The sequence below is a fragment of the Convolutriloba macropyga genome, chromosome 5, assembly GCF_964194025.1.
Source record: "Convolutriloba macropyga chromosome 5, txConMacr16.3, whole genome shotgun sequence".
Lineage (NCBI taxonomy): Eukaryota > Metazoa > Xenacoelomorpha > Acoela > Convolutidae > Convolutriloba > Convolutriloba macropyga.
In genome coordinates this window covers 71,826,851-71,850,996 of record NC_134472.1, presented here as the reverse complement: position 1 = coordinate 71,850,996, position 24,146 = coordinate 71,826,851, and the positions used below count along the sequence as shown (strand labels likewise).

Below are 24,146 nucleotides of genomic sequence, written 5' to 3'. Positions count from 1 at the left end.
GGAGGTGGGGTATAGGCAAATTTGGGGTAGGTAACTTGGCGGTTACGTAGTTAGGTTGAGGTGGGGGGTTTAGGTAGTTAAGCTGTGGGGGTGTCTGTAGTTTGAATAGGCAGGGGGGACTGTTAGGGCAAAAAACTTTCAAAAGGAATCTCCCACCCTGAATATTACCAACAGTTTCTTATTGCTGTTTTAAGTAGTAAGCTACTGTTAAAGTCTAAAGTTCAAAGCAGAAGTTGACGTTCTAAAACGTATGTATGTCAATTTTCGAAAACAAAGTAAAATGAAAAAAAAAACACAACAGACTAACGTCGGGCGAATTGCTCTCAAACTACCGGCGAGCGGTTGGCTTCGTCAGTAGCTAGCCACGGGGATGCACCGGGGGCTGATGGGGGCAACATCGCGGTGGGGGGTGGAGGTAATAGTGGGGGTGGGGTGTCTCAACCTCTAAGAACCGCCATTCACACCATAAGAATAAGTCACCAAAAAAAAACAGTTTGAGCTGAAAAAGAGCTGAAAGGCTCTAAGAGCACATAATGCCCGCTGGGCGCTACCTGTTTATCCCGTTTTTGAGGACGAAAAGTCAAAAGCGTTAGACGAAAAATCGGTCAAGCGAAAAATCGCATAAAAAAAGACCGACAGGACTAATATAATTGCTACAAAATTCGTTTGAGAGCAATTAAAAATGTTGCTAAAACACTTAGCCAGTATAAAACCGGAAACGACTAAAAGTCGTGCAAATTAAAAAACTAGAGTAAATAGCCTAAAAACAAAATAGAAAGCGTTCAAATGATGCAGCCACAATTTATTATTTTTGGGTTGTGGGTAGGTGGTGGCGGGCTGCGGTGAGGGTAGGTATGGGAATAGATAAATTGGCAGTGATGGATGGGGGGATAGCAAGGTCTGGGGGATCCAGTCTGCGTGCGGGAAATTGGGTTGTTTGAACTTTGAATACGGAAAACGGAATAATACAGGATCAAAACTTCTCAATAGCTCTCCAATAACTTCTACTCATTTCAGAACTATCAGAAAAAGAACTAAAAGCAAAGCAATATAGAGAGAAACAGTCAGTTTTTAGTTAGGAATGTCGTTAGGTGTGTATGCGGATGCAAAATAGATGGTGGTGGTGGTGGCGCGGGGGGGGGGGGTAGTTAGGAGATTGGGTTAGGTGTAGACACGAGTAGATAGGTGCCTAGGAGGTACGTAAGTGTAGGCGAGGGTGTTGCTGGGGTAGGATTTTTTTTGGGGGGTGGGTGGGGGGGGGGGGTAAAGTGGGGGAGGGGTTAGGTGGGGGATTAGCCAGTGGGGTTTGATACGTAGGTGTTTGGTCTGTAGATTAGATAAGTAACAGGGACTTATAGGGGATCAAAAATTCTCAAAATGACCGTTTCACCTTGAATATTACCAAAGTTCGTCGATAGTCCTTGAATATTACCAGCAAGTCATGAACAAATTCAGCTAAAAAAAAAACCTGTAATACCTAATTGATGAACAACAACGAAAGTTATCTAAAATGGATTTAAAAAATTATCGGAAAGCACTAAAATCTCGAACAAACCATAAATGCGCGAGAGAAGGGACTGCTTGCGCTATTGATTCTACTTCACTCTTCGTCACATCTGGTAGCTGTGTGTCAAACTCAGGACATCGTAACATCTAAAAACACAAAAACAACGTTTACAGTAGAATATACAGATACTTAAAATTTTCCGGCAAAAATTACGCTCCAATAAAAAATACCAAACAAAACTTGCGTAGGGTCCTCCATGCTTGAGCAACAACTATGATACAAAACGTTTAGCTCTCTGGCCAAACGGGCGCTTTACATAGATGGCAACTTATCATGTCACTGGGCAACTGAAATAAATTCCAATGAAATAAGAATGTGATATCGAATTGATGCGCCCGTTTAAGTAATCAGAGAGTAGACAGAATAATCCTTCATATTGATATATAAAAATTGCTTCGATTTTTTGCTTTGTACTATATATACAAGCATGTAGATCGTTATTTTTCAATTTATTGGTCGCTTTTTTAGTCTCAATTTTATAAGTGGAACAAAAGAATAGCAACTTTTTTGTCCATACAAAGCGAACAGTATATGACAACACAGATGGTATATAGATGGGTGTTGACTGATTGGGTAGTGTACCTGTTGTATAGGGAAGTGTTCCCTGAGAGATGGGAACAGCCAGTAGAGGAAGTGGGAGGCAGTGTTCTGTGTGAATGAAGTCCTCCTCTCACTCTCCTCTCTCAATACACTCTCTGCGTCACTGCTCACTTTGGTGCCCCACTGTAATACAAAGTATCTTCAGTCACCGTCAAAATTGAGTCACTAGATGCACACATAATTACTCTTTTTTTAACTTTGACACAAAAAACTAATCTTTCCGGCATTGTGACACACAAAAATACTTCCTTTTGTTTTGGCACAAAAACTTCTTTCTTTGATCGTGACCATTCATAATATTTTTTCCATAGTTTTCTTATTTCAAATTTCCTAATTTGGAATAATGAGCTCAGATGAAAGGACCGAGCGGCATGAGTTCATTTTTCTTGTTCACATCATTTGAAAGACTAACTTGTAAAAACTTGGTTGAGAAGTTCTTCTCCTATACACTTCTGAGAGGATTTCGACTGCATATTGAGGAGCCACAATGAGCTGTTCCAACAACTGTATCCTCGCAACAATTCTCTTCAGGTTCTCCCTCCTCATCGCTTTCTGTGACTCACAACGCACTAATTTAGCCTGCATCTTCACTATCCACCTATCAACATTTAGCAATAGATTTAATGCCCAATAACACGCAGTGAAACAAACTTGACAATTCCTGCTAGGACAGGCAAGGTCTTATAATCTTGATTGTAACCGTGAGGTCACTGAGGGGGGGGGGGTCAAACTTTTAAGACTTAGAACCGCCCACTCACATCTTGAAATTGTCTCAAAAAAGTTTCGGTGAAGCGGATACTTGGAGACTAGTAAAGCGTGAGGCTCTAAGAGCTGCTCGGCCATCCATACGCTAGCTGTTTATCACGTTTTTGAGGACGAAAAGTTAAATGGACCAGACGAAAAATCGGTCAAGCGAAAAATCGCATAAAGAAGACCACAGGACTAATATAATTGCTACAAACTTCGTTTGAGAGCAATTAACAAGATGTTAAAATCAAAAACTCATTGTTCCAATTTTTGGCTACATTCCCTTGTCCTGCACAATGGGATACTACCATCAAACATACCCGGTAGATTACCGGAAAATAGCCGCCGCTGATTCCCATACCCACGATTGGGATTGAAAGAAAAAATAATGAAAAGTGATTTTTGTAGAAACAAATTTAAAGTGCGAACTATTTTGATGTCGTTTTGGAGCTGAACATATTCATGTTTCGTAGTGAGACCACACATGGGTTTGTATAAACACCAATAAGCATCAGAGATGGTAACAAAGAACAAAGTTCGAGTAAAGGGCATCTAAAATTGATTTATCCCGTTTCTTTCTGATTTCGTTTGTTGATACTGACTCTGTTCATTTTGAATTGCATTGCTGAGCAACTGCTGTCTAAAAACACTTTTTAGCAGAATGAGAGAAGAGTGAAACTAGCCTAGAGAAGTCAAAAAGATGTCACGCACAAGGATGAACAAGCTGTGAACTAAGGTATAGCGAAAAATTTTTATTCGACGAAGTAAAAAACATCGCAGGACAAGTCCTGACGTACAATTCAAAGAATTTTCATTGACTAACCAAAAAACTAGACCCACAACGGACTATGAGTGAATTGACACAACCATTTCTAAAACAATCAGATAGAAAAAAAAACAGAAAATCAATGTCAAAATGCCGCATGTGAAAAAAAACACTAGCAAGAAATCGAAATTTGGTTCAAACAAACAACCAGGACTAGAATGAACTATGAATGGATTGGGAAAACCATTTAGCAAAAAATCCGATCCAAAAAATCGAAAAAAGAGTGAAAATCGAAGTGAAATTGCCGCATGTGAACAAAAAACCACTACAGAGAAAGAATTTTTGTTCAAACACCGTTTTCTCACTCTACTTTAAATTTAGAGCAAAAAAAATTCACGCCGCAAAACCACTTGCTCTTTCGCTCCACTTCATGTTTCGGCGTGACCAAAATCACGACTCCAATTTGACTTCAAATAGCATGAAAATGTGTGATTAGATCTTTACAAAAAAAGACAGCGCCCCAATACAATTCAAATTCTTTGAATTGTAACAACTAAGAGCACCGCAATATAGCTCAGCTCAGCTTCGCAGCTATAAAAAATAGGAGCGCTATAATAGCCGACTGAGAAGATGAGGAGGCCATTAATAATCTACACCTTCATAGTGGCATGTTTAATTATAACGGCCAGCCTTATCATGGCTACATAAATACCATCAATGCAAAAACAGACCTCGATCGACAATTAAGGCTTCTCAAAGGAAAAAAAGACAGCGGCTGCAGCTACTCACTGGAGTCTGAGATGCAAGTTTTGTGACAACTCATCCTTGGCCATTTTGTTGTAGTTGTTCACTTGCACAATTCGCATGTGCAACTCACTCATCTCCTGCAATTGCTTCACGTGTGTGAAGCACAAATCCCCCAACACACTTCTATCTGGAACTGTTTGGAACTGGTTCTTGAGCGACAGGAACGACTGCAACACAAAAGGTACTAAAAAGTCGTGCTTTGCATATTACTTTTATTTTTTTTTTAATTTATATAATTTTTACATCTAGTATCTTCGGAGCGACAGGAACGACTGCAACACAAAAAGTAATAAAAAATGGTGCTTTCTATATTATTTTTATTTTTTTTATTTCTATTCTGTTTTACATCTAGAATCTTCGGAGCGAAGGAACGACTGCAACACAAAAAGCAACCTACCTAACGCTTACGTAAGTATAATACGGTATATCTGAAAAAGCACAGGGTACTTTCCATTATACAAATAAAAAATCAACCGTCACAATTACCGTAAATTTACCACAATGAGGGGCTATAATGTGAAAAACCCAAAGACTTAATAACATCGACCTCAGTTTAGAGATATTAAAAGTCCGGTAATCAACGTTAATTTCAAAGAACCTCAACGACAAACCGTTCTAAAAATAACGAATGGAAGAGCTGTGAAAGCAAACATGAAAAATTCTGACAACTGAAGAAAGATGCGATTAAAAAAACGAACTCTGTGAAGTATTTCCTGTCTCTCCATGGCCTTCTCCAGCTGTTTTCCACTCTTCACAAGGTCTTCGATCCTCACTGTGAAGTTCCTGATACGCTTCATGTCCTGTAAGCACAAAAATATCTCTCTCTCTCTCTCTCATCATAAACAAAGCAACTTCATTAAATATTTGCCATGTTAAATTGCTGAGTTGACTTCAGTTTGCCCGATCCATGATGCGATTTGAAAGAAAGAAAGAAAGAAAGAAAGAAAGAAAGAAAGAAAGAAAGAAAGAAAGAAAGAAAGAAAGAAAGAAAGAAAGAAAGAAAGAAAGAAAGAAAGAATAAATTTCTCCTTTATCATAAAAATTATGAACAATTTAATTAATTACATAATACATTATATAATTCATAATATATATCAATTGAAATTACTTACATATCAAAGGTATCTCGGAGAGGACAGATAAACGGGGCTATTATGCCCACCTAGTATCTGCCCTAACCTCAGAGAACACATTTTGAGAATTTGATAATAGATCTAAATTCTCTTCTTATATTTTAAGGTAAATCTTATTTATGCTTGGCATCTTAACCATTATATTCCCCCAACCGAAAGAAAAGCCCCCAATAAAAAAAATAAATGACAATTGGTGTGGGTCTTCTGAACTGGTCCTCTGAGCTGCGGTAGGGGGTGGGGGGCAGACTATCGGAAAGAATCGATCAATGTCTACAAATCACAAAATGCTACAAAGCCATATCGCTTGTATATTGCGTAGGTATTCACCTGGCTAGTCCTAATTTCATCGACAACAGCTGTGACGTCATTGGAGAGTGTCTGGAGACTGTGCGGTGTGTAGTGGCTTAAATGGTACTCCATTTGGGACCCAAGTTCATCCAAGTCGTAGAACCGTTCCTGCATCAATATATCGTATCAATGTAATTAAACGTTTGCAAAAGAGGTCAAGTTTGACAAACGCAAAATGGTCAGAACTCATCGACTAAAAATGCCTATCATAGTCGTCACAGATATCGATAGAAATCAATATCAAAGATTCAAGTAACAATTCAAAATCTGCTAAATTTATGAAGCTTAGAAAGGCATCGAAATGGAAATTCCAGGAGGAGGTAGCCTGAAGGAAGGGGGTAAGGGGTTCAGTAAAGGGCTTCAAATAATTTCATTAAGGGTTTTAAATTTTTATTATTCTCAAAAAGATAATAAAAAAGACTGAGAAAATCCCATTCAGATTCATAATCAAAATAAGAGAAAACTAATTTTTGTTCAGACACTTTTTTCATTTTATCTCAGAATTCGAGTTAACAAATTTTACGCCGCATAACTACTTGATTTTTTGCTCTACTTCCCGCTTCGGCGTAATGAATGTCACTAATTGAATTTGACATCTGAATTGAGTTTGACTTGTAAATTGAATTTGATTTAAAGAAATCATAAAAATGGGCCAACAGATCTTTGATAACACCTTGAACTGCAAAAAAACGGCGGATAATTGCCTGCTAACGCAGCTATTCAAAATGACACCAAACCTGTCGCACATTCAATTTGACTTTTAGTAGTCTGACGCAAATTGAATTCAGCAAAATAAAATGAGAAAGATTAAGATCACGCAAAAATTAAGGGGCGTAAAAGTTGAAACGGTCACGCAAAAATCTTGCATAAAAAATCTGGCAGATTGCCTGCTACTTTATCTGTTAATTAAAAATATCTGTTAATCAAAAACGGCAGCAGTAAACAAAATTCAATCACCAGGTTCTCAGTTTTTCAACTAAACAACACCAGCATATTAAAGATAGCTGGCAGATTGCCGCGATAGCTTTGTAGATCTGCAGACGCAATAAGATAGTAAAAAACAAAGACACTTCTTTGATTAAACGCTGAAACGTTATATTTTGATTAAGAACGTGTATAACTCAGACGCTTTTGTTAGCTCTTCGTAAATAATCTTCAATGGGAAAGGCACACACATACTTGACCTTATTTCCCTGAATTAAAGCAAAGAAAATCCAATTTCAGAGTGGGGAAGTCATTTTGAGAGTGAGCTAAGTCACGTGTGATAAAATTAATTATGCAAATGAGCGAAAAAAACTCGCGCTACTAAAATGAAATGACGCCACGCACAAAATTCAGTCGAAACTGCCCGAACAAATGAATAAAAGGCAAATTTTAAGTTATTGTGACGTCATGGTCGTAGCAAAAATCATGACGATATAAAAAAATAGCTGGCAGATTTCCAGAAAATAGCCGCAATGGATTCGTAGATCGGCCGTCTAAAAAAACAGTAAAAAAGACAGACCAAAAAAATTCGTCTTTTCATTGAAGGCTGATCTGTTATATTTTGATTTAAAATCTGTGTAAGTTATTGCTGCCTCTATTTGCTGATCTCAAATAACCTTCAATTAGAGTGACACACAACCATTTGACCTTATCTCTTTGAATTAAAGTAAATAAAAGTCAATTTCAAAGAGAGGAAGTCATTTTTGTGAGTGAGGTAAGTCAAGTGTGACCAAAAATTTAATCACGCGCAAGAACAAAGAAACTCGCTCCACTAAGAGCGAAAAAAGACGTCACACATGCAATTCAGTTGAAATTGCATGAACCAATGAACAAATAGTGGCTGTGACGTCATATGGTCGTAAAAATCATGACGACGAAAAAAAAAACATAGCAGGACAAGTCCTGACGTACAAATCAAAGAATTTTCATTGACTAAACAGAAAAACTAGACCTAGAATGGACTATGAGTGAATTGAGAAAACCGTTTTTTAAAAATCAGATAAAAAATAAGCAAAAAAACAAAAAAAACAATGTCAAAATGCCGCATATGAACAACAAAAACCACTAGCGAGAACTGAAAATTTAATTCAAACAAAAAACTAGGCCCAGAATGAGCTGTGAATAAATTGGGAAAACCATTTAGAAAAATATCCGATCCAAAAAATCGAAAAAACAGTAAACATCAGAGAGAAATTGCCGCATGTGAAAAAAAACCACTATCGAGAAACCGAATTTTTGTTCAAACACCATTTTCGCACTCCACTTTAAAATTAGAGCGAAAAAAAATTCACGCTGCAAAACCACTCGCTTTTTCGCTCCATTTCCTGTTGCGGCGTGACCAAAATCACTACTCCAATTTGACTTCAAAAATCATGAAAATGTGTGAACAGATCTTAAAAAAAAGACAGCTCCCCAATACAATTCAAATTCTTTGAATTGTAAAAAAAAAACCAAGAGAAGGCCAATAATAGCCCCAGCTATTGCTGTGCGGCTATAAACATAGCAGAAAAAGTAAAACTCACACAAAATTTAATAACAATTTTTTTAAAAATTTAGTGTTTTTAACAATAACAAAATATTGCCTTTACGCATCCTTAGATTGAGTAGTCAAAACAACAATACTGTGGGAATCAATGGCAGAAACTAAAAAAGAGGCAAAACATATATCAGAATCTGTTGGTGGCCTCAAGATAAGAGAAACTCAAAAGCAAATACCCGCATCAATAACAGCAGCATATTAAAAACTTTAGGTCATGAAAAACCTCATAGCAGTTCAAAATAAGAACGGTTATTTTTAGACAAAGCCATGAGGCTACAAGAAAAATATACCTAATTAATGAAAAAACCTTCAAAACGAACCCAAATGGAAAAAACGACGGTTAAGAACTAAAGTGACTTATTTAATATTTTCACTGATTCCTCATTAGCAAACAACGAAAACAGTCATTATTGAGACAAAACAACAAGAAAAATATACAAAAAAAATAAAAATTGCTGATAGTTTTTGAAAAACAGAAAATAAAAGTCACGGAAAGCAACAAAAACGTAATGCAACAATTGTTTCCATTAACTTAATCTGCGTTAGCAGCCGAGGCCATATGTCATTAATGGCATTAAGTGCTATGGCAGCATTAAGTACAATTATCAAAACTCAAAAATTAACTAAAATCTTTTGAAAACTAACAGCGAACAAGTCATAAAGAGCAAAAGCTATACTGTAACGACTATGTGGATTATTCAAGGCACTCATAGCAACAGATGAGACCAATAATTAATGAGACTAAGAGATAATGAGACTAAGAAAACAATGTGCATAAAACCTGCAAAAACTTGATGACTTTTCCGAAAACAATTAGTGTCAAAATCGTAGAAAGCGTTAGCTTTGAACTGAAACAACAAAAAATTCAAGTAAACCTTATTAGCCACCTAAGAGAACTGTCTTTGATGAGATTAATTGATAACACAACTAAAGGTACAGTAAATACCAGCGAAACTAACTACTCGACAAAAGTGCCAAAGTCATGCAAACCACTACATTTGAACTCGAATGATTAATCAGGTTCATTTACGCCTTATTAGCAACCAACGAGACTTGTCATTAATCATACTAAGTGGACAAGACATATGTAATATTAAGCAGCAAAAATCGTATATTCATATTTTATGATAAGAATTAGTGAAGTCATAAAAAGCATTAGTTACACGTACATGTATTCAAGCAATTACAAACTACCAAAATTAGTACACAAATGTATCATTTTAAGCTCAGCAGAAGAAAAACTAAAAACATCATTTTTGAGGAAATCATTTTGAGAGTGAGATACGTCACGCGTGACGAAAAACTTGATCACACAAATGAACAAAAACTCGCTCTACTGAGTGAAAAATGACGTCACGCACAAATTGAGTTGAAATGTCGTGAACGAATGAAAAGCAGGTTTGAAGTGATTGTTACGTCATATGCTCGCAATAAAAATCTTGTCGACAAAAATATCGCTTCGCGGCTATTAAAAAAGACACGTGTACAATAATTACTTCAAACTTCGTTCGAGAGCAATTAATTGCAATGCTTAAATCCATTACTCAAGCCTTGTGCGGTCTAACTAAGAACCAACTCGCTCAGAGCGTCAAATATCGACCTCTCAAAGTCTCTTCAGTTGGGAAACGTTTTCCATGGAGTTGGGAAAAGTCAATACTTACATGTTTGGATAAGTACTCATACAAAGACATCGTTTTGGGACTCATGCTAGCACAGAATCCCGCTGTTTCCACCACCTCTCCAGTACCGAATGCCTGCTGTTCTAAGGGAGAACTGTTAAAAAGAGGCGAAGATAGGTTGCTACAGTTGGACGACGACTGGTTGTGGCCACTCAGTGTCGTCAAGTTTTCGGCAACAGAAGGCGGAACAGGCAAACATTTGAGACAGTCGAAGGACTCGGGAAGCCTAGACAAAGTAAAAACAACTTTACGTCAATTTAAAATGTTTACTATGAAGCACACACGGACTTAGCATGAACAACGAATCATGCACAGCTTCATAATGATACATTTCGTATTTTGTCTCTGATCTCTAAATGATGATATTAAGACGATTTTGACGTCACTTTTGATTTGCCATCAGTTGCTATGAAACTCCGCGGGCAACACGACAAATGCGATTGTAGTGGATGGAAGAGATGATGCTTACTGTGCTAGGAGTTGATCGCACTTGCCGAGCTGGTCTCTGGACTCCGAAATCTCAGCTGACAGCAAGTCATTCAAGTTCAACACATTCCTAAACAATTCAGTTAAGACTTTTGAATGAAACCATTCTCAGATTCACCTGTTTTTACATTTAAACAACGAAGAAAGCTACTTGATTAAAATATCACGAAAAGCTGTGAGAGAACAATACCGACTTCAGATTTTCCAACTTCTGATTATCAAATTTCAAGAGAAAAAGCTTTTAGTTTATTGTTTTTAGACCCTATAATGCATTTAATCCACATAGGCGTCACATTTTCACACCATTTTGTAAACAAGCAAAATTCCAGGTCTTCTTAAAATTATAACAAATATTTTTAGTCCCCACTCCCATCTTAGTGGTTATGTGATCATATAACGTATACCTCTCCCCCATTACCATATCTATGCCAGAACGGGGCTATAAATTTATGGTGTGTGTGTGTGTGTGGGGGGGGGGGGCTATGGTGGGAAAGACCTCAATTTTTAACAAATTGAAAGCACTAACTCAGTGTACATTTCCAGGTTGGCCACACTGGCTAGCCATCCCTGGTGCTGCAAGTGCTGGTCTCTGGCCAGTGACTCCGTTTCAGTAGCCAGCCTCTGGTCCAATTGCACTACACGACTAGCCAAGTCTGTCCTACTCTGCACTAGATCAATCGTTGCGTTTGTCTGCTTCAGCGATTGCTCCAACTCGGTCCGAATATCTGCCGCTTCTATAAAAATGAAAATTTATTGAATCGCTGACTTCATTATGCCGCCATGGACTTCAATTTTTTTTAATAGAACAAAAACAGAATTCTTGAACAGCATGAAAATTTTAAAAATCTTTTTGTAACTCGTAGGGAGAAATTGTGATCAAATTTAAGTCTCATCTTTCAGACTTCTCAAGTTGCGACCGAAAATATAATCAATTTTAACAAGGACCAAAAAATATCGCCCTCTGGATTAAGCTTTTTGGAAAAGTTATTTTCAAAATTCCCATTTTAAAAAAATATATATATTCACATGATCTTTTTTCTCAAGGAACGCTTGAAGCAAATAATTACCCAAAATAGCAGAACATCAAATTATCGCAAAAATGGAGAGGCTTAAAAATCGAAAACTGCAAGTGAAAATACGAAGGGCACCTAAACGATTGCAACTCGCATCATTCATCAGCAATTTCCCCATTTCTTATAATTCTAATGAACATATCGGGCAGCTTGCCAAAAAATAGTCGATATAGCTTTGTAGATCTGCAACCTTAATTTACCAGAAATTTTTTCTCTTATTTTATTGGTCGCTTTCATGTTAAATTTTGATTAAGAATCTCTATAACTAAATTCTGCTTCTATTCTCTGCTCCGAAATAATTTTCAATTAGAAAACCATAAATGTTTATATCTGCGTGAATTAAAGTAAGTAAAAATCATTTCGAAGGAGAGGAAAGTCATTTTCGAGAGAGGTAGTCACGTGTGACCAAGAAATCACTCTATTAAGAACGAAAATGATGTCACCCCCGTAGGCAATTCAGTCAAAATTGCATGGAATGAACAAAACGCAGATTTAAAGTGATCAAGACGATATATGGTCGAAACAAAAAACTTGACGAAATAAAAGAGCCGAAGACTACGGAACCGACTGCAATTAGATAATCACTTAGGCCTTGCAACATTAAATTTTTATTCCGTAAACGACTTCCAACTGATTGCAAAAAAACGGAAACGGTACATGAAACAATGATACAGACCTGAGAAAATCACTTCTTTGTATCATTTATTTGAGTGAAAACTGCCCTGTCTAGCCTTGAAGTGTCCTTCTCATGTTCCCTATTTAATGTTAAACAATTCTGTAGGAGTTGCCACTAAAGATGAAACTCCTACAGTATAGATGAGCATTAAATTATCAACATGAGGAACTGTAATGAGAAGCTTAAGATCAGAAAAATTGGTTAAAACACCTTAAAAACGAGACAAAAATGGCTAAAATTTGATAAAAATTACTTCATTTTCTTTAACAAACAACACAAAATTAATCAAATTAAAAGATCACTAAAACAACTAACGCAACTATATTAAGCCAAGAGCACTCACTATATTAAACAATAGGCGAAGAACAATACAAAAAACGGCTGAGAAGCGTTCAGCAAGGCAAAATAGCAAAAATAGCTCAAAATTTTTATCTTAGTTTAATATTTACTTGAGATGACAATAAAAACTTCCAAACGTATTATTGCTAGTTCAAATAATTGATTTCAGTTAAAACTTAAGAAGCTTTGAAGAAACCACACGTGATCAAAAAATATCGCTCGCTTCGCAAAATTTTTTTTCACACCTAGTTTTCTCACAATCACTCAGAACAATGAATGAACAGACACGACTTCGAATTATCTCTTCCTGACTTTTGTTCAGCAGATTGACCAAAACACTTTTCACGTGCTAAATTTGACTTCAAAACATATCCTCTAATTTAGAAGTCACCGATTTAAAAAAAAAATAGATCACAATTTACTCCTCTTCGAGCCGTAAAAATCCGGAGAAGACTTATAATAATGCGGCTATTAATAAAAATAATTTCAAAACACCAATTCGAAGTTGCATTGCACCAACTTGGACAAAAGCTATTTCCGATTACAAATCAAAACGTGCTCAGAAAGAAACGAAAGTTGACTGAATCAGACTCTGATTACGGCGGTGTGTTTGACACCTTAACAAACAAGCACAGAAAGAGAATAAAATAGCTGGCAGATTGCCAGAAAATAGCCGCGATAGCTTCGTAGATCTGCAGTCTCAAAAAAAAAACAGTAAGAAAGACCGACCAAAAAAATTCGTCTTTTCATTGAAGGCTGATATGTTATATTTTGATTAAAAATATGTATACGTTTTTGCTGCCTCTATTAGCTGCTCTCAAATAACCTTCATTTAGAGTGACACACATCCATTTGACCTTATCTCTTTAAATTAAAGTAAATAAAAGTCAATTTCAAAGTGAGGAAGTCACTTTTTGTGAGTAACTTAAATGAGACCAAAAAATATTCACGCAAAAGAACAAAAAAACTCGCTCCACTAAGAGTTAAAACTGACGTCACGCACGCAATTCAGTTGAAATTGCATGAGCGAATGAAGAAAAAGCTGATTTGAAGTGATTGTGACGTCAAATGGTCGTAACAAAAATCTTGACGAAAAAAAACATAGCAGGACAAGTCCTGACGTACAATTCAAAGAAATTTCATTGACTAAACAGAAAAACTAGACCTAGAATGGACTATGAGTGAATTGAGAAAACGATTTTTAATAAAATCAGATTAAAAAAAACTGGAAATTAATGTGAAAATGCCGCATGTGAACAAAAATTCACCAGCGAGAACGCGAGTTTTTGTTCAAACACCGTTTTCTTACTCTACTTTAAAATTAGAGCGAAAAAATTCACGCCGCAAAACCACTTGCTCTTTCGCTCCACTTCATGTTTCGGCGTGACCAAAATCACGACTCCAATTTGACTTCAAAAATCATGAAAATGTGTGAACAGATCTTAAAAAAAAGACAGCGCCTCAAAACAATTCAAATTCTTTGCTGAAACGTTATATTTTCATTAAGAACGTATATAACTCAGACGCCTTTGTTAGCTGCTCGTAAATAATCTTCAATGGGAAAGGCACACACATACTTGACCTTATTTCCCTGAATTAAAGCAAAGAAAATCACGACGACGAAATAAAAAACAGAGCTGGCAGATTTCCAGAAAATAGCCGCAATAGATTCGTAGATCGGCCGTCTAAAAAAACAGTAAAAAAGACAGACCAAAAAAATTCGTCTTTTCATTGAAGGCTGATCTGTTATATTTTGATTTAAAATCTGTGTAAGTTATTGCTGCCTCTATTTGCTGATCTCAAATAACCTTCAATTAGAGTGACACACAACCATTTGACCTTATCTCTTTGAATTAAAGTAAATAAAAGTCAATTTCAAAGTGAGGAAGTCATTTTTGAGATTGAGGTAAGTCAAGTGTGACCAAAAATTTAATCACGCGCATGAACAAAAAAAACTCGCTCCACTAGGAGTGAAACATGACGTCACATATGCAATTCACTTGAAATTGCATGAACGAATGAACAAAAAGTGGCTGTGACGTCAGATGGTGACGTCATATGGACGCAAAAATCATGACTACGAAATAAAAAACATAGCAGGATAAGTCCTGACGTACAAATCAAACAATTTTCATTGACTAAACAGAAAAACTAGACCTGGAATGGACTATGAGTGAATTGAGAAAACCGTTTTTTAAAAATCAGATCAAAAAATAAGAAAACAAAAAAAACAATGTCAAAATGCCGCATGTGAACAACAAAAACCACTAGCGAGAAATGAAAATTTAATTCAAACAAAAAACTAGGCCTAGAATGAGCTGTGAATGGATTGGGAAAACCATTTAGAAAAATATCCGATTCAAAAAATCGAAAAAACAGTAAACATCAGAGTGAAATTGCCGCATGTGAACAAAAAACCACTACCGAGAAACCGAATTTTTGTTCAAAAACCAATTTCGCACTCTACTTTAAAATTAGAGCGAAAAAAATTCACGCCGCAAAACCAATCGCTTTTTCGCTCCATTTCCTGTTTCGGCGTGACCAAAATCACTACTCCAATTTGACTTCAAAAATCATGAAAATGTGTGAACAGATCTGAAAAAAAAAGACAGCGCCCCAATACAATTCAAATTCTTTGAATTGTAAAAAACCAAGAGAAGGCCAATAATAGACCCAGCTATCGCTGTGCGGCTATTAATAATATTATGATTACCGTATGAATGATTGTGGACACTGGCCGAGGGAGGATCCGGGTTCTGGATGGTCTGTTTGCTGAAAAGGAAGATTGGGTTGGCATCTCCTGTTCCACACGAATACTGGGCCAACTTCCTATTCGGTTGCAGTTGGATCCCATTCTCCATAATCAGCACCTGATTCTGAGGTTCAATTCCCAATTCTTCGAAGATTCCGAATTGCAGTGCCTCCACCCTTCAATAAAACATCTGATGAAAATAGACCTAAATTTCTTCCCAAATTTTTGGTTGTCTGTTGTGTTGGTTAAAATAACTTAGACGATAGGTCTCGCTACGAGGCATGTATCAAAATTCGGGGCAGAACGGTAGTATCAGAAATCGTGACTTAAACAAATACCAAAACTCTTCTTCAAACACGTAAACAAGTCAAGTATACTTGTTTCAATTGGTCTTTCTATTAGACATTTTCTAAAGGTTTAATAAAAAGGGTTTTACCAGGGTAAAATAATGATTTGAGAGGGTTTGAATTACCGAATAAGTAGACTTTGAGAAGAATTAAAAGGCATCACTTGACAGGTCTAGTGGCCTTTTGATGTCCTTTCGAGTTTTGTTTTGTGGTTGTAAATTTATAAATGCAAGAAACGGAATAAACTCGTGGACTAATTTATTATTATTATTTCACAACCTGCATGATTCTTATACCTTAATCAAAACAGAAATATATGGATTATAACGACTTAAGAATTGTTGCGCTATACATTCACAATGATCCGGCAGATTGCCGGAAAATAGCCGCGATAGACGCTTGTGGCCTTCCATGAAATGAAACAACTAAAGAAATAAGAAAGACAGATTGACCAACAGTCCTTTAATAGACAACTACACTTTTTGGGTTAGATTCGGACTGTCAATTTTTTGGCATATACAGTCTATAGGGAAAAAGCGCTCAGAGAGCTTTTTCAAAATTGATATTCGAAATCAAAAGCTCAAGACTTCGAAATTTTTCCGGCAATTTTGTGATCACTCACTGGGCTCCCACATATTTCTCGACTGAGAACTCGTGAGTGGATCCGTTGTCAACTAAGAACACACAGAGATCTCCCGACATTCTCACTTTGATCCTCTTTCTATCCTCAATAATATGACCAATGAGTCTCCTTCAGTCAATTGCCTATTCTTCCGTTCCTTGCTAGATTTTAGATACTAAATTGTGTACTTTTTAGCTCATCTTTCAATCTGAAAGCATCACAAGTCTTATTGATGTGTCTCATAATTATATCCAAGTTCTAATCTTAAGATAACATAACCGACTAGCGTCGGGCGAATTGCTCTCAAACGACTGGCGAGCGGTGGGGTGACAGAGGGGGTCAAACTTTTAAGACTAAGAACCGCCCTTCACGCCTTGAAATTGTCTGCTCAAAACAGTTTCTGCGAATCACATATTTAAGAGACTAGTGAGGCTCTAAGAGAGCTTCCGAGGACGAAAAATCAAATGATTTTTTTTGAGGATAAAAAATCAAATGGATTTTTTTAGGACAAAAAACAAAATGGATTTTTTTGAGGACAAAAAAAATCAATTCGATCAGACGAAAAATCTCATGAAAAAAAGGCCACCGGAGTTCATTTGAGAGCAATTAATAACTTAGCACTCCGCGCAAATTCACGGGAAACGAACAGCATTACTCTTAGCCAATATTTGCCTGATCACAATTCATGAAATAGCCAAGTTCTTCTTTCATTTCAGTCTGTTAATCAGAAAAACCGCAACAGTAAACAAAATTCATTCACCAAGTTCTCAGTTTCTCAACTAAACAACACCTGAATATTAGCAACTGAATCAACAAATGTCGCGACATATTCGTGATTAAATCTATCGCATGGCATAGAATCTGAACCAGAACGGCGGATATTTTTGAACACATCAACTTTCGTGTTGCATTGAATGCCACAGAACACTGGATCTAGAGGGTAGTTTTATTGAGATTTGTGAATCCGCTTCCGACACAAGTCATCATGTGTTTCACTGTAGAGCCACTGTCTTCCGTTGTAGATTTGATTTCATCAATTTTGAACATGATTCCGAAGAATTGTTGAATGTGTTTCAAATATTGAATGCTGAAACACCAACACAAAAATATTATCACTGGCTGATATATCTAAAGCATAGTAAAAAAAAACAAAAAAAAACAGCGAAAGTTGATACAACCAAAAAACGGGCCTAGGAAACAAACCCTAACAGGAAAATCCCAGTTTAATTCAAGTAGGAAATACCCCCCCCCCTTTAATGAAAAAACCATGTTCACAATGAATTTAGCACCATGGTATTAATTCGAAAGAGTTAAACGCATTCATACTTATTCACTTGCCTTTATTCACGTTTGACGCAAGATAGAAACATCACAGCCATAGTACCCATTTTATTAAAACACGCACGTGCTCATTTTAAAATGCCGAAAGTCTGCAGTGCCAGAAGTCAAAATGCCAGAAGTTGCTACTTAGCCAGAAGTTGAATTTCGTTGACTTTCGTCATTTTGAAACGTGCGCGTTTCGTGGTTTAAGCATGGTTAAGTGACTCTGCAGAAGTCACTTCGAAACTCTGACTGAATATCTACAAGCGCTTCGTCGTTCTGATAGACGCCAGAAGTTCTCAGTGACTTCAAGCAGAGTGACGTAATCATTACTTAGAACCCACGTGTTGCTCGTAAAATAATGGCTTGCGTTGATCAAGTAGTTGTATTACAATGCAGCTTAATTAAAAGCAACTAATCTAATTAATTAAGCACCTGTATGGTGTGAGTTTCTCTCCGACAAGGATCTTGCAAACATCTTTCGGACACAAAACCATGTACTGAAAAGCCAAAGACTGACACAAATCATCAACACAACCACCATTAAAAATTTGATCCAGCAATTTTTCAGCACATTCTTCTCCCAAATTTTCCGGCACTGAGGGCTCGTTCTTTCCCTTACTCGAATTGGAACATAATTCAGCTGTATAGTAGATTTCTTTAGTCGTCTCTGCGACTAGAGTGATTCCAAACCCTGGCGAGTTACCAGCTTGGTCGCCTCTCCTGTGATCCGAATAGATGTACACATCAGGGACAAAATTGGTCAAAACTGATTTAGCAGCTTCTAAGATCCGGGTAGCCGTAGCCGGTGACACACGACAGCCATAACTGAAATCATAAATCTACCTGAGACCATTAAACATGCATCAAAAGTTGCTTCACAAGTTACCCTGCATTAAACTCTAGACTTTACTTTTGATGAGCTCCAATTGTTAATCAAAAACTCTTGATGCTTTTGGAAATTCCATATTCTTGAAAATTTTTAATTTTTAAAAGCTTCATTTTATTCAGCCCATTGACACATAACTTGTACTGCATTTAGCTAAAGAACATAATTCATCTGTATAAAAGAACATTCCCCTATGTGAAATTGGCTCAAACAGCGGCTAATTTTTTGCTGAGAACAACAATCGAATTTCACACACCAAAATTTTCCTTCTACAGCGTTGACCTCTCTAGTCCCGAAATGACATCAGTGTTTCAAATAAAAAAATATTCTGAAAGTGAAATAAAACAAAAATCATCCTGTTATAATTGAAAGTTGTGTATTGAAAATGTTGCTATAGTTAACACAGACAAAATTTTATTGCCAACACGATCTGACAAAGTAAATGAACCACTAATAAATATTAGCAGAACAAACAGATCAGTGAAAAACTACACAAAAATAAGCATTATCTCAACCATTCCAGTCATTAGCTAAGCTTTAAAATTGATACCTCATTTTTCAATAGTATGAAAGGCCAGAAAATGGAAAAGGATCAAACAATCCTTTTCTGCAAATTGGCATTCTAAGAGTGAGCGAAATCAAAAACTGTTCAGCAAAACTTTAATGCCAATCAATTGACGACGCTTCATGAGATAGATAAAACATACAGTCTGTTCAAAAAAACATGAATTGACATTGAAGTAGAACCGACAATATATGCAAGCTAATAGCATCATACTTGACATTTGCATGATAAAACGATCAGAATGCCAAGGAAATGAATGCGCCAAACTTGAAACCAATTGCTAAGACCACGAAATGGCAGTATAAAAAACGAAAAATAGCCTGTAAACATCAAAAAGTCAAACATTTTTGTCTTTTCACACAAAAAAGCGATGTCTTAGTCAAACCAAGGAAGAGATGCGCACAAGTAAATCCATGCATTATTAGAAGACCGTTTTATTTCTGGAATTAATTTAAATCGTATCAAAATTCAACAAAAATTGGCGGTATACCTTTACCTTTTAAAAAAAGGATTTCACTTTTTTAAATACGCGAAAATGACCCAGCATCTGACGCGGGATTCTCAGGGGGTCGATCGTGTGGGGTTAGCAATGAACTGAGACAGCCGGTGGACTGGACGAGAGGGGCGTGCGACGCCAGATGAAGGCATTTGGACGGGGTAGCTGTGGCGGTGATGTGCTGGTAGTGGGGGGGGGGGGGGGGGTCAGTGAGGTGAGGGGGCTAAGTGAGGAAGCGGAACAAACTTCTAAGTCCAACTTTCACATGGTTTTTTATCGCCAACAGATCCGATAAACACATAATTAGAGAATAACAAGGCTCTAAGGGAGCTGCTCAGGCACTCAATGCCTACCGGACTTTACCTGTTTATCCTGTTTTAGAAGGCAAAAAGTTTCAAGCGTGAGACTAAAAATTAGTCAAGCAACCGATTTCATTAATAAGACCACAGGGCCAACAAAATTGCCACAAACATTGGATGCGCTTGTTATCGGAAACTCGCATTATCGCCTCCTTCCTTTGGTCAGATAGGATTAAAATTCAAGGCAATTAAAATTGGAAAGCGGCAAAAAAAAGTTGAAAACGAATTGTACGTAGTTTCATTTTTAATATACAAAATTGCACCATAGGCACTGCTTAAGCCACATTTCTCAAAATCGACCTGCATCTCATCCCAGTTTCGTTGGGTTTTGCAAATTCATCAGGTTTAAAAAGGGATTTTTCGTCAAAATGTATAGAAAAACAACCTAAAATAAAACAGAGCTCTAATAAACACCTAATTACTGCAAAGTAGGAGAGAACCACTTTATCATTTCACAGCTTCTACTTTTGAAAACCGAGAATTTTTATAAATTTTTTGAACAAATTTAACAATTTAACAATTTGACTTTCTTAATTTTTCCCTGACTTCTTACGGAAAACCTAGATTGTTTTGAAAACCTGATATCTTCAACAAAAACGAAATCGAAAAACCCTCTTGTCGAAGAAATATTCTACGCTACAAGGTCATTCAAACGATACTACTAAGTTCTTTTTCCTATCAATATTGAGGGGGGGGGGAGAGGGGGGTAGGTTGGTTGTTAAAGAATAAAGAACATAGCCATATTGCTAGAAAATTGCCGCAATAGCTTCATAGATCTGCAATCTCAAAAAGATAGTAACAGTAAGAGACAAAAAAATCATTAAATGCTGAGACGTTATATTCTGATTATGAATCTGTATAACTTATTGCTGCTTCTATTAGCTGCTGTTAAATAAACTTCAATTAGAGTGACACACACTCATCTGACCTTATCTCTTTGAATTAAATTTTAAAAAGTCAATTTCGGAGTGAGAAAGTCATTTTTGAGTGAGGTAAGTCACGTGTGACCAAAATCTTAATCACGCGAATGAACAAAAATCCCTCAACTAAGAGTGAGAAATAACGTCACGCACGCACTTCAGTTGAAATTGCATGAACGAATGAACAAAAAGCTGATTTGGAGTGGTTGCGACGTCTTATGGTCGTAACAAACATCTTGACGATGAAAAAAAAAACAAAGAGAAGGATAATAATAGTCCCAGCTATCGCTGTGCGGCCATTAAACAAAAAAAAACAGGCTAACATATAGCTCACTCACTCATGAAGTTGTACACAGCAAGTCTCGATTAACGAATTCAACTAATTAAAAACTACTGAGAAAAGGTTTACAAATTATAAGAACTGGTAGCTTTTAGAACTTAATATTAATAACAACTTACGCTACTCCTCGGATTCGTTTGACTAGCCCTGGATCAGTGAACTGCATTGGCTTGAGACTCCTTTTGACCGGACACGTGAAGTACACCTGACCACCTCCACCAGGATGCATGCCTCTCCTATTAATCTGCAAGAGATCACACAGTTCACGTAAAGATTTTTAAAAGGCAGCTTAAGAATGAGAAACTCGCATAGTGTTTCATAACTGTGATATAAAGGTAATCCGGTCGCTTCCACTTGAAAATCACACCTCTTGTAACCATTACGTTCGTTACGTAAGCACAGTGCGATAATCCAGAGCATCAAAGAGCCGCATTAAAATCAGATAGTTATCTTGCTAGCTAGCAGTAGCCAGCCTGCAATAACAGCCAAACGATCAGGCAGAAATCTCTGCTCTACTATCGTAGACTGTTCCAAAATAATGTTAACACACCAAAAGGGTGTTCCAAAATAAAATCCAGCAATTCATTCAGGCATAATGATCAATTATTCTCTCAAAATTTGAAAGTTACACTACAATTCAAACATAATATATATCAGCTGTAAGAACTGAAGTTAATTCCGACCTCTCACTCATTAACTATTACTTGACTCTGATATTATATGCAGATTGGTTTTATTATTGATATTATTGCCGCACATTTAACTATGCCCATTTTGCGTAACATTTTGTTAAAATATGGACGAAGTACATTGATGAACAGACCTTGATCTCCAGTCCCTCATCGATGTAGTATCTTTTGAGGAGTGGTAGCATTGAGTACTTGATCTGATCAGGAGAAGGGTCCAGCTGATTGTTCGTGACCCCATTGAGAGTCACTTGCAAAGGCAGTTTGCAAAATGGTCCAATGAACAGTAACACCTCCAAATAGTAACCTATCAATGAACGTTAAAATACCAGTAACGAGTTATGTAGTGAAACTTGGCACTGTTCATCTGCAAAAACAATCCTTGAATTTAGTTACAATCAGGAAAAGTCTGCAATGAACATTTAACTCCTAATGAAGTCATGTATTGTTGCGCATGATACGTTAGCAATTGCTAAATAATTAAGGTTTATTTGTAGGTTGGTATGAAACTCTGATATTCGACCAAATTGAACCAGTTAAAGTGAAAAAAATTGGGCAGATAAAGGTGAAAAGCAAAGGGTATTAGGTATTTTGGCACATTGGATATTTTTGTATTCGGTATAATGTCCTGTAACCCCTCTCATTCATACATTCACGTTACCACGATGAAAACTACCCTTTTCTTAGAGAGCAATTAATTATATAGAGACTTCTATTATCAAAATTCTTCGCAATTCTGCTCATCACAATTCTCCAGAAATTTGTGAAATATTTGCAGCCCAATTGCATCAAGTAGAAAAATTCGTACCTATGCCTCTGGCCAAATTGCAGTCATGTGATATTTGTCCTCCTCTCAGCATTCCAGGAACCATCGAAAACCTAGTACCTGGAACAGAAGTCAATGCAATCTCTACATATGTAGACGCTAAGTCAACGCTAGATGACCGAAACTCAAATTTACGAATTATTCGAATAAGAATGAGGGAATATGTCTCAGGCTCCAAAACAATTAAAATATTTGAGCTTACTGTTTCATATTGAACATGAAATCTAGGCTTAATCAATAAACTTTATTCGTTGCATTTTTTCATTACTTTTGGTTTTTTTGAGCAGTTTTAGGGCCAGTGAAGCTTTCATATTTCGACTTTCAACTATATCTTGACAGTTGCAGTTTCCTGTTACAAAATTTAGCTTGAATTTTCTATATCTTTATAATTTACATTCAGAGCGCACACTTTGCATATTCAAAGAATTATGTTCAGTACCTGTTTGGTTGACTTCAATTTTGGTTCCATTGGTGATCGCATCTATCAGTCTCAAAAGATTCGCCTCGAAATCTGAAACAACGAAATTGGGAATAATAGCAAGCTCTGAGACTATTTTAATGAATGAAAAACAGTGTGAATCCTTTTTGATAATGGATTCGTTCTTAAATTATAATACTGTCTGCCTAAAAAAAAACGATTTCGAAGCTTTAAATCCAGGCAGCTGGTTTGTGGCTTCTGCAGAAAGATTTTCCATAAGCCACAGACCAGCTATAAAGGGAAATAAGCAGATTCATGTGACAAAATCGTGAACAGTTTAAAGGTTAGTATTATCAATCTGATCATAGGCTTATAATAAATGTTCGGGTCTTTCCCATTACAGCCCCCCCCCCAGCTTAGTGATCAGATAACCTATACCCCCCAGCATGGTATATACCATAATGGGGGGGGCTATAATTTCATGGGGGCTATAATAGGAAAGACCCAAATGTTCATTGACAGGACCATTAGTTCGCCTTACAGCCATGACACAGGTTAAGCGGAAACAATTCATTGTGTAGACTAGCCTTGTAGACCCGGATTTTGATCTTTAGATCTGATGTTGACAATTTTGACTGGTCTGCTACTTAACAGAGACAGAATAAGTCGTTGTCGAAAATAATTTGATCCCTCAAACTCCAAAACGTGAGATAGAGCTGCCTGTTTGACATCTAGAGAAGGCATCTAGCAAACTGAAAAAGATAAATTTGATCATATCTCACGATACGCGAACTATTCTAGATAAGAGTGGGCTATATCTTTTATAGGGTGTCCCGCTTTTTCACCCCTATTTATTTAAAC

At 36.7% G+C, this 24,146-nt stretch overlaps 2 protein-coding genes across 3 annotated transcripts in view; both read right to left on the bottom strand.

Moving 5' to 3' along the window:
• Positions 1-1,555: 1,555 nt before the first annotated feature.
• Positions 1,556-16,673, bottom strand: LOC142339614 (RB1-inducible coiled-coil protein 1-like). The gene is made up of 11 exons (XM_075389776.1): positions 16,467-16,673; positions 15,459-15,673; positions 11,184-11,391; positions 10,641-10,727; positions 10,154-10,397; positions 5,948-6,076; positions 5,186-5,287; positions 4,470-4,654; positions 2,580-2,765; positions 2,150-2,290; positions 1,556-1,653 (listed from the first exon to the last, which is right to left on the bottom strand). Exons 1-10 carry the CDS (start codon positions 16,544-16,546, stop codon positions 2,275-2,277), a joined length of 1,452 nt encoding a protein of 483 aa, XP_075245891.1. The 5' UTR covers positions 16,547-16,673; the 3' UTR covers positions 1,556-1,653; positions 2,150-2,274.
• A 528-nt stretch (positions 16,674-17,201) lies between these two features.
• Positions 17,202-24,146, bottom strand: part of LOC142339613 (RNA 3'-terminal phosphate cyclase-like protein) — a 241,550-nt gene continuing 234,605 nt past the window's right edge. For both annotated transcript variants that reach the window (XM_075389775.1, XM_075389774.1), the window contains exons 2-8: positions 23,873-24,037; positions 23,307-23,378; positions 22,850-22,927; positions 22,179-22,348; positions 21,475-21,599; positions 18,222-18,614; positions 17,202-17,553 (exon numbers count right to left, since the gene is read on the bottom strand). In XM_075389775.1, coding sequence (XP_075245890.1) covers positions 17,400-17,553; positions 18,222-18,614; positions 21,475-21,599; positions 22,179-22,348; positions 22,850-22,927; positions 23,307-23,378; positions 23,873-24,029 — 1,149 coding nt within the window. In that variant the 5' untranslated portion in view covers positions 24,030-24,037 and the 3' untranslated portion in view covers positions 17,202-17,399. The remainder of the gene's footprint in view (positions 17,554-18,221; positions 18,615-21,474; positions 21,600-22,178; positions 22,349-22,849; positions 22,928-23,306; positions 23,379-23,872; positions 24,038-24,146) is intronic.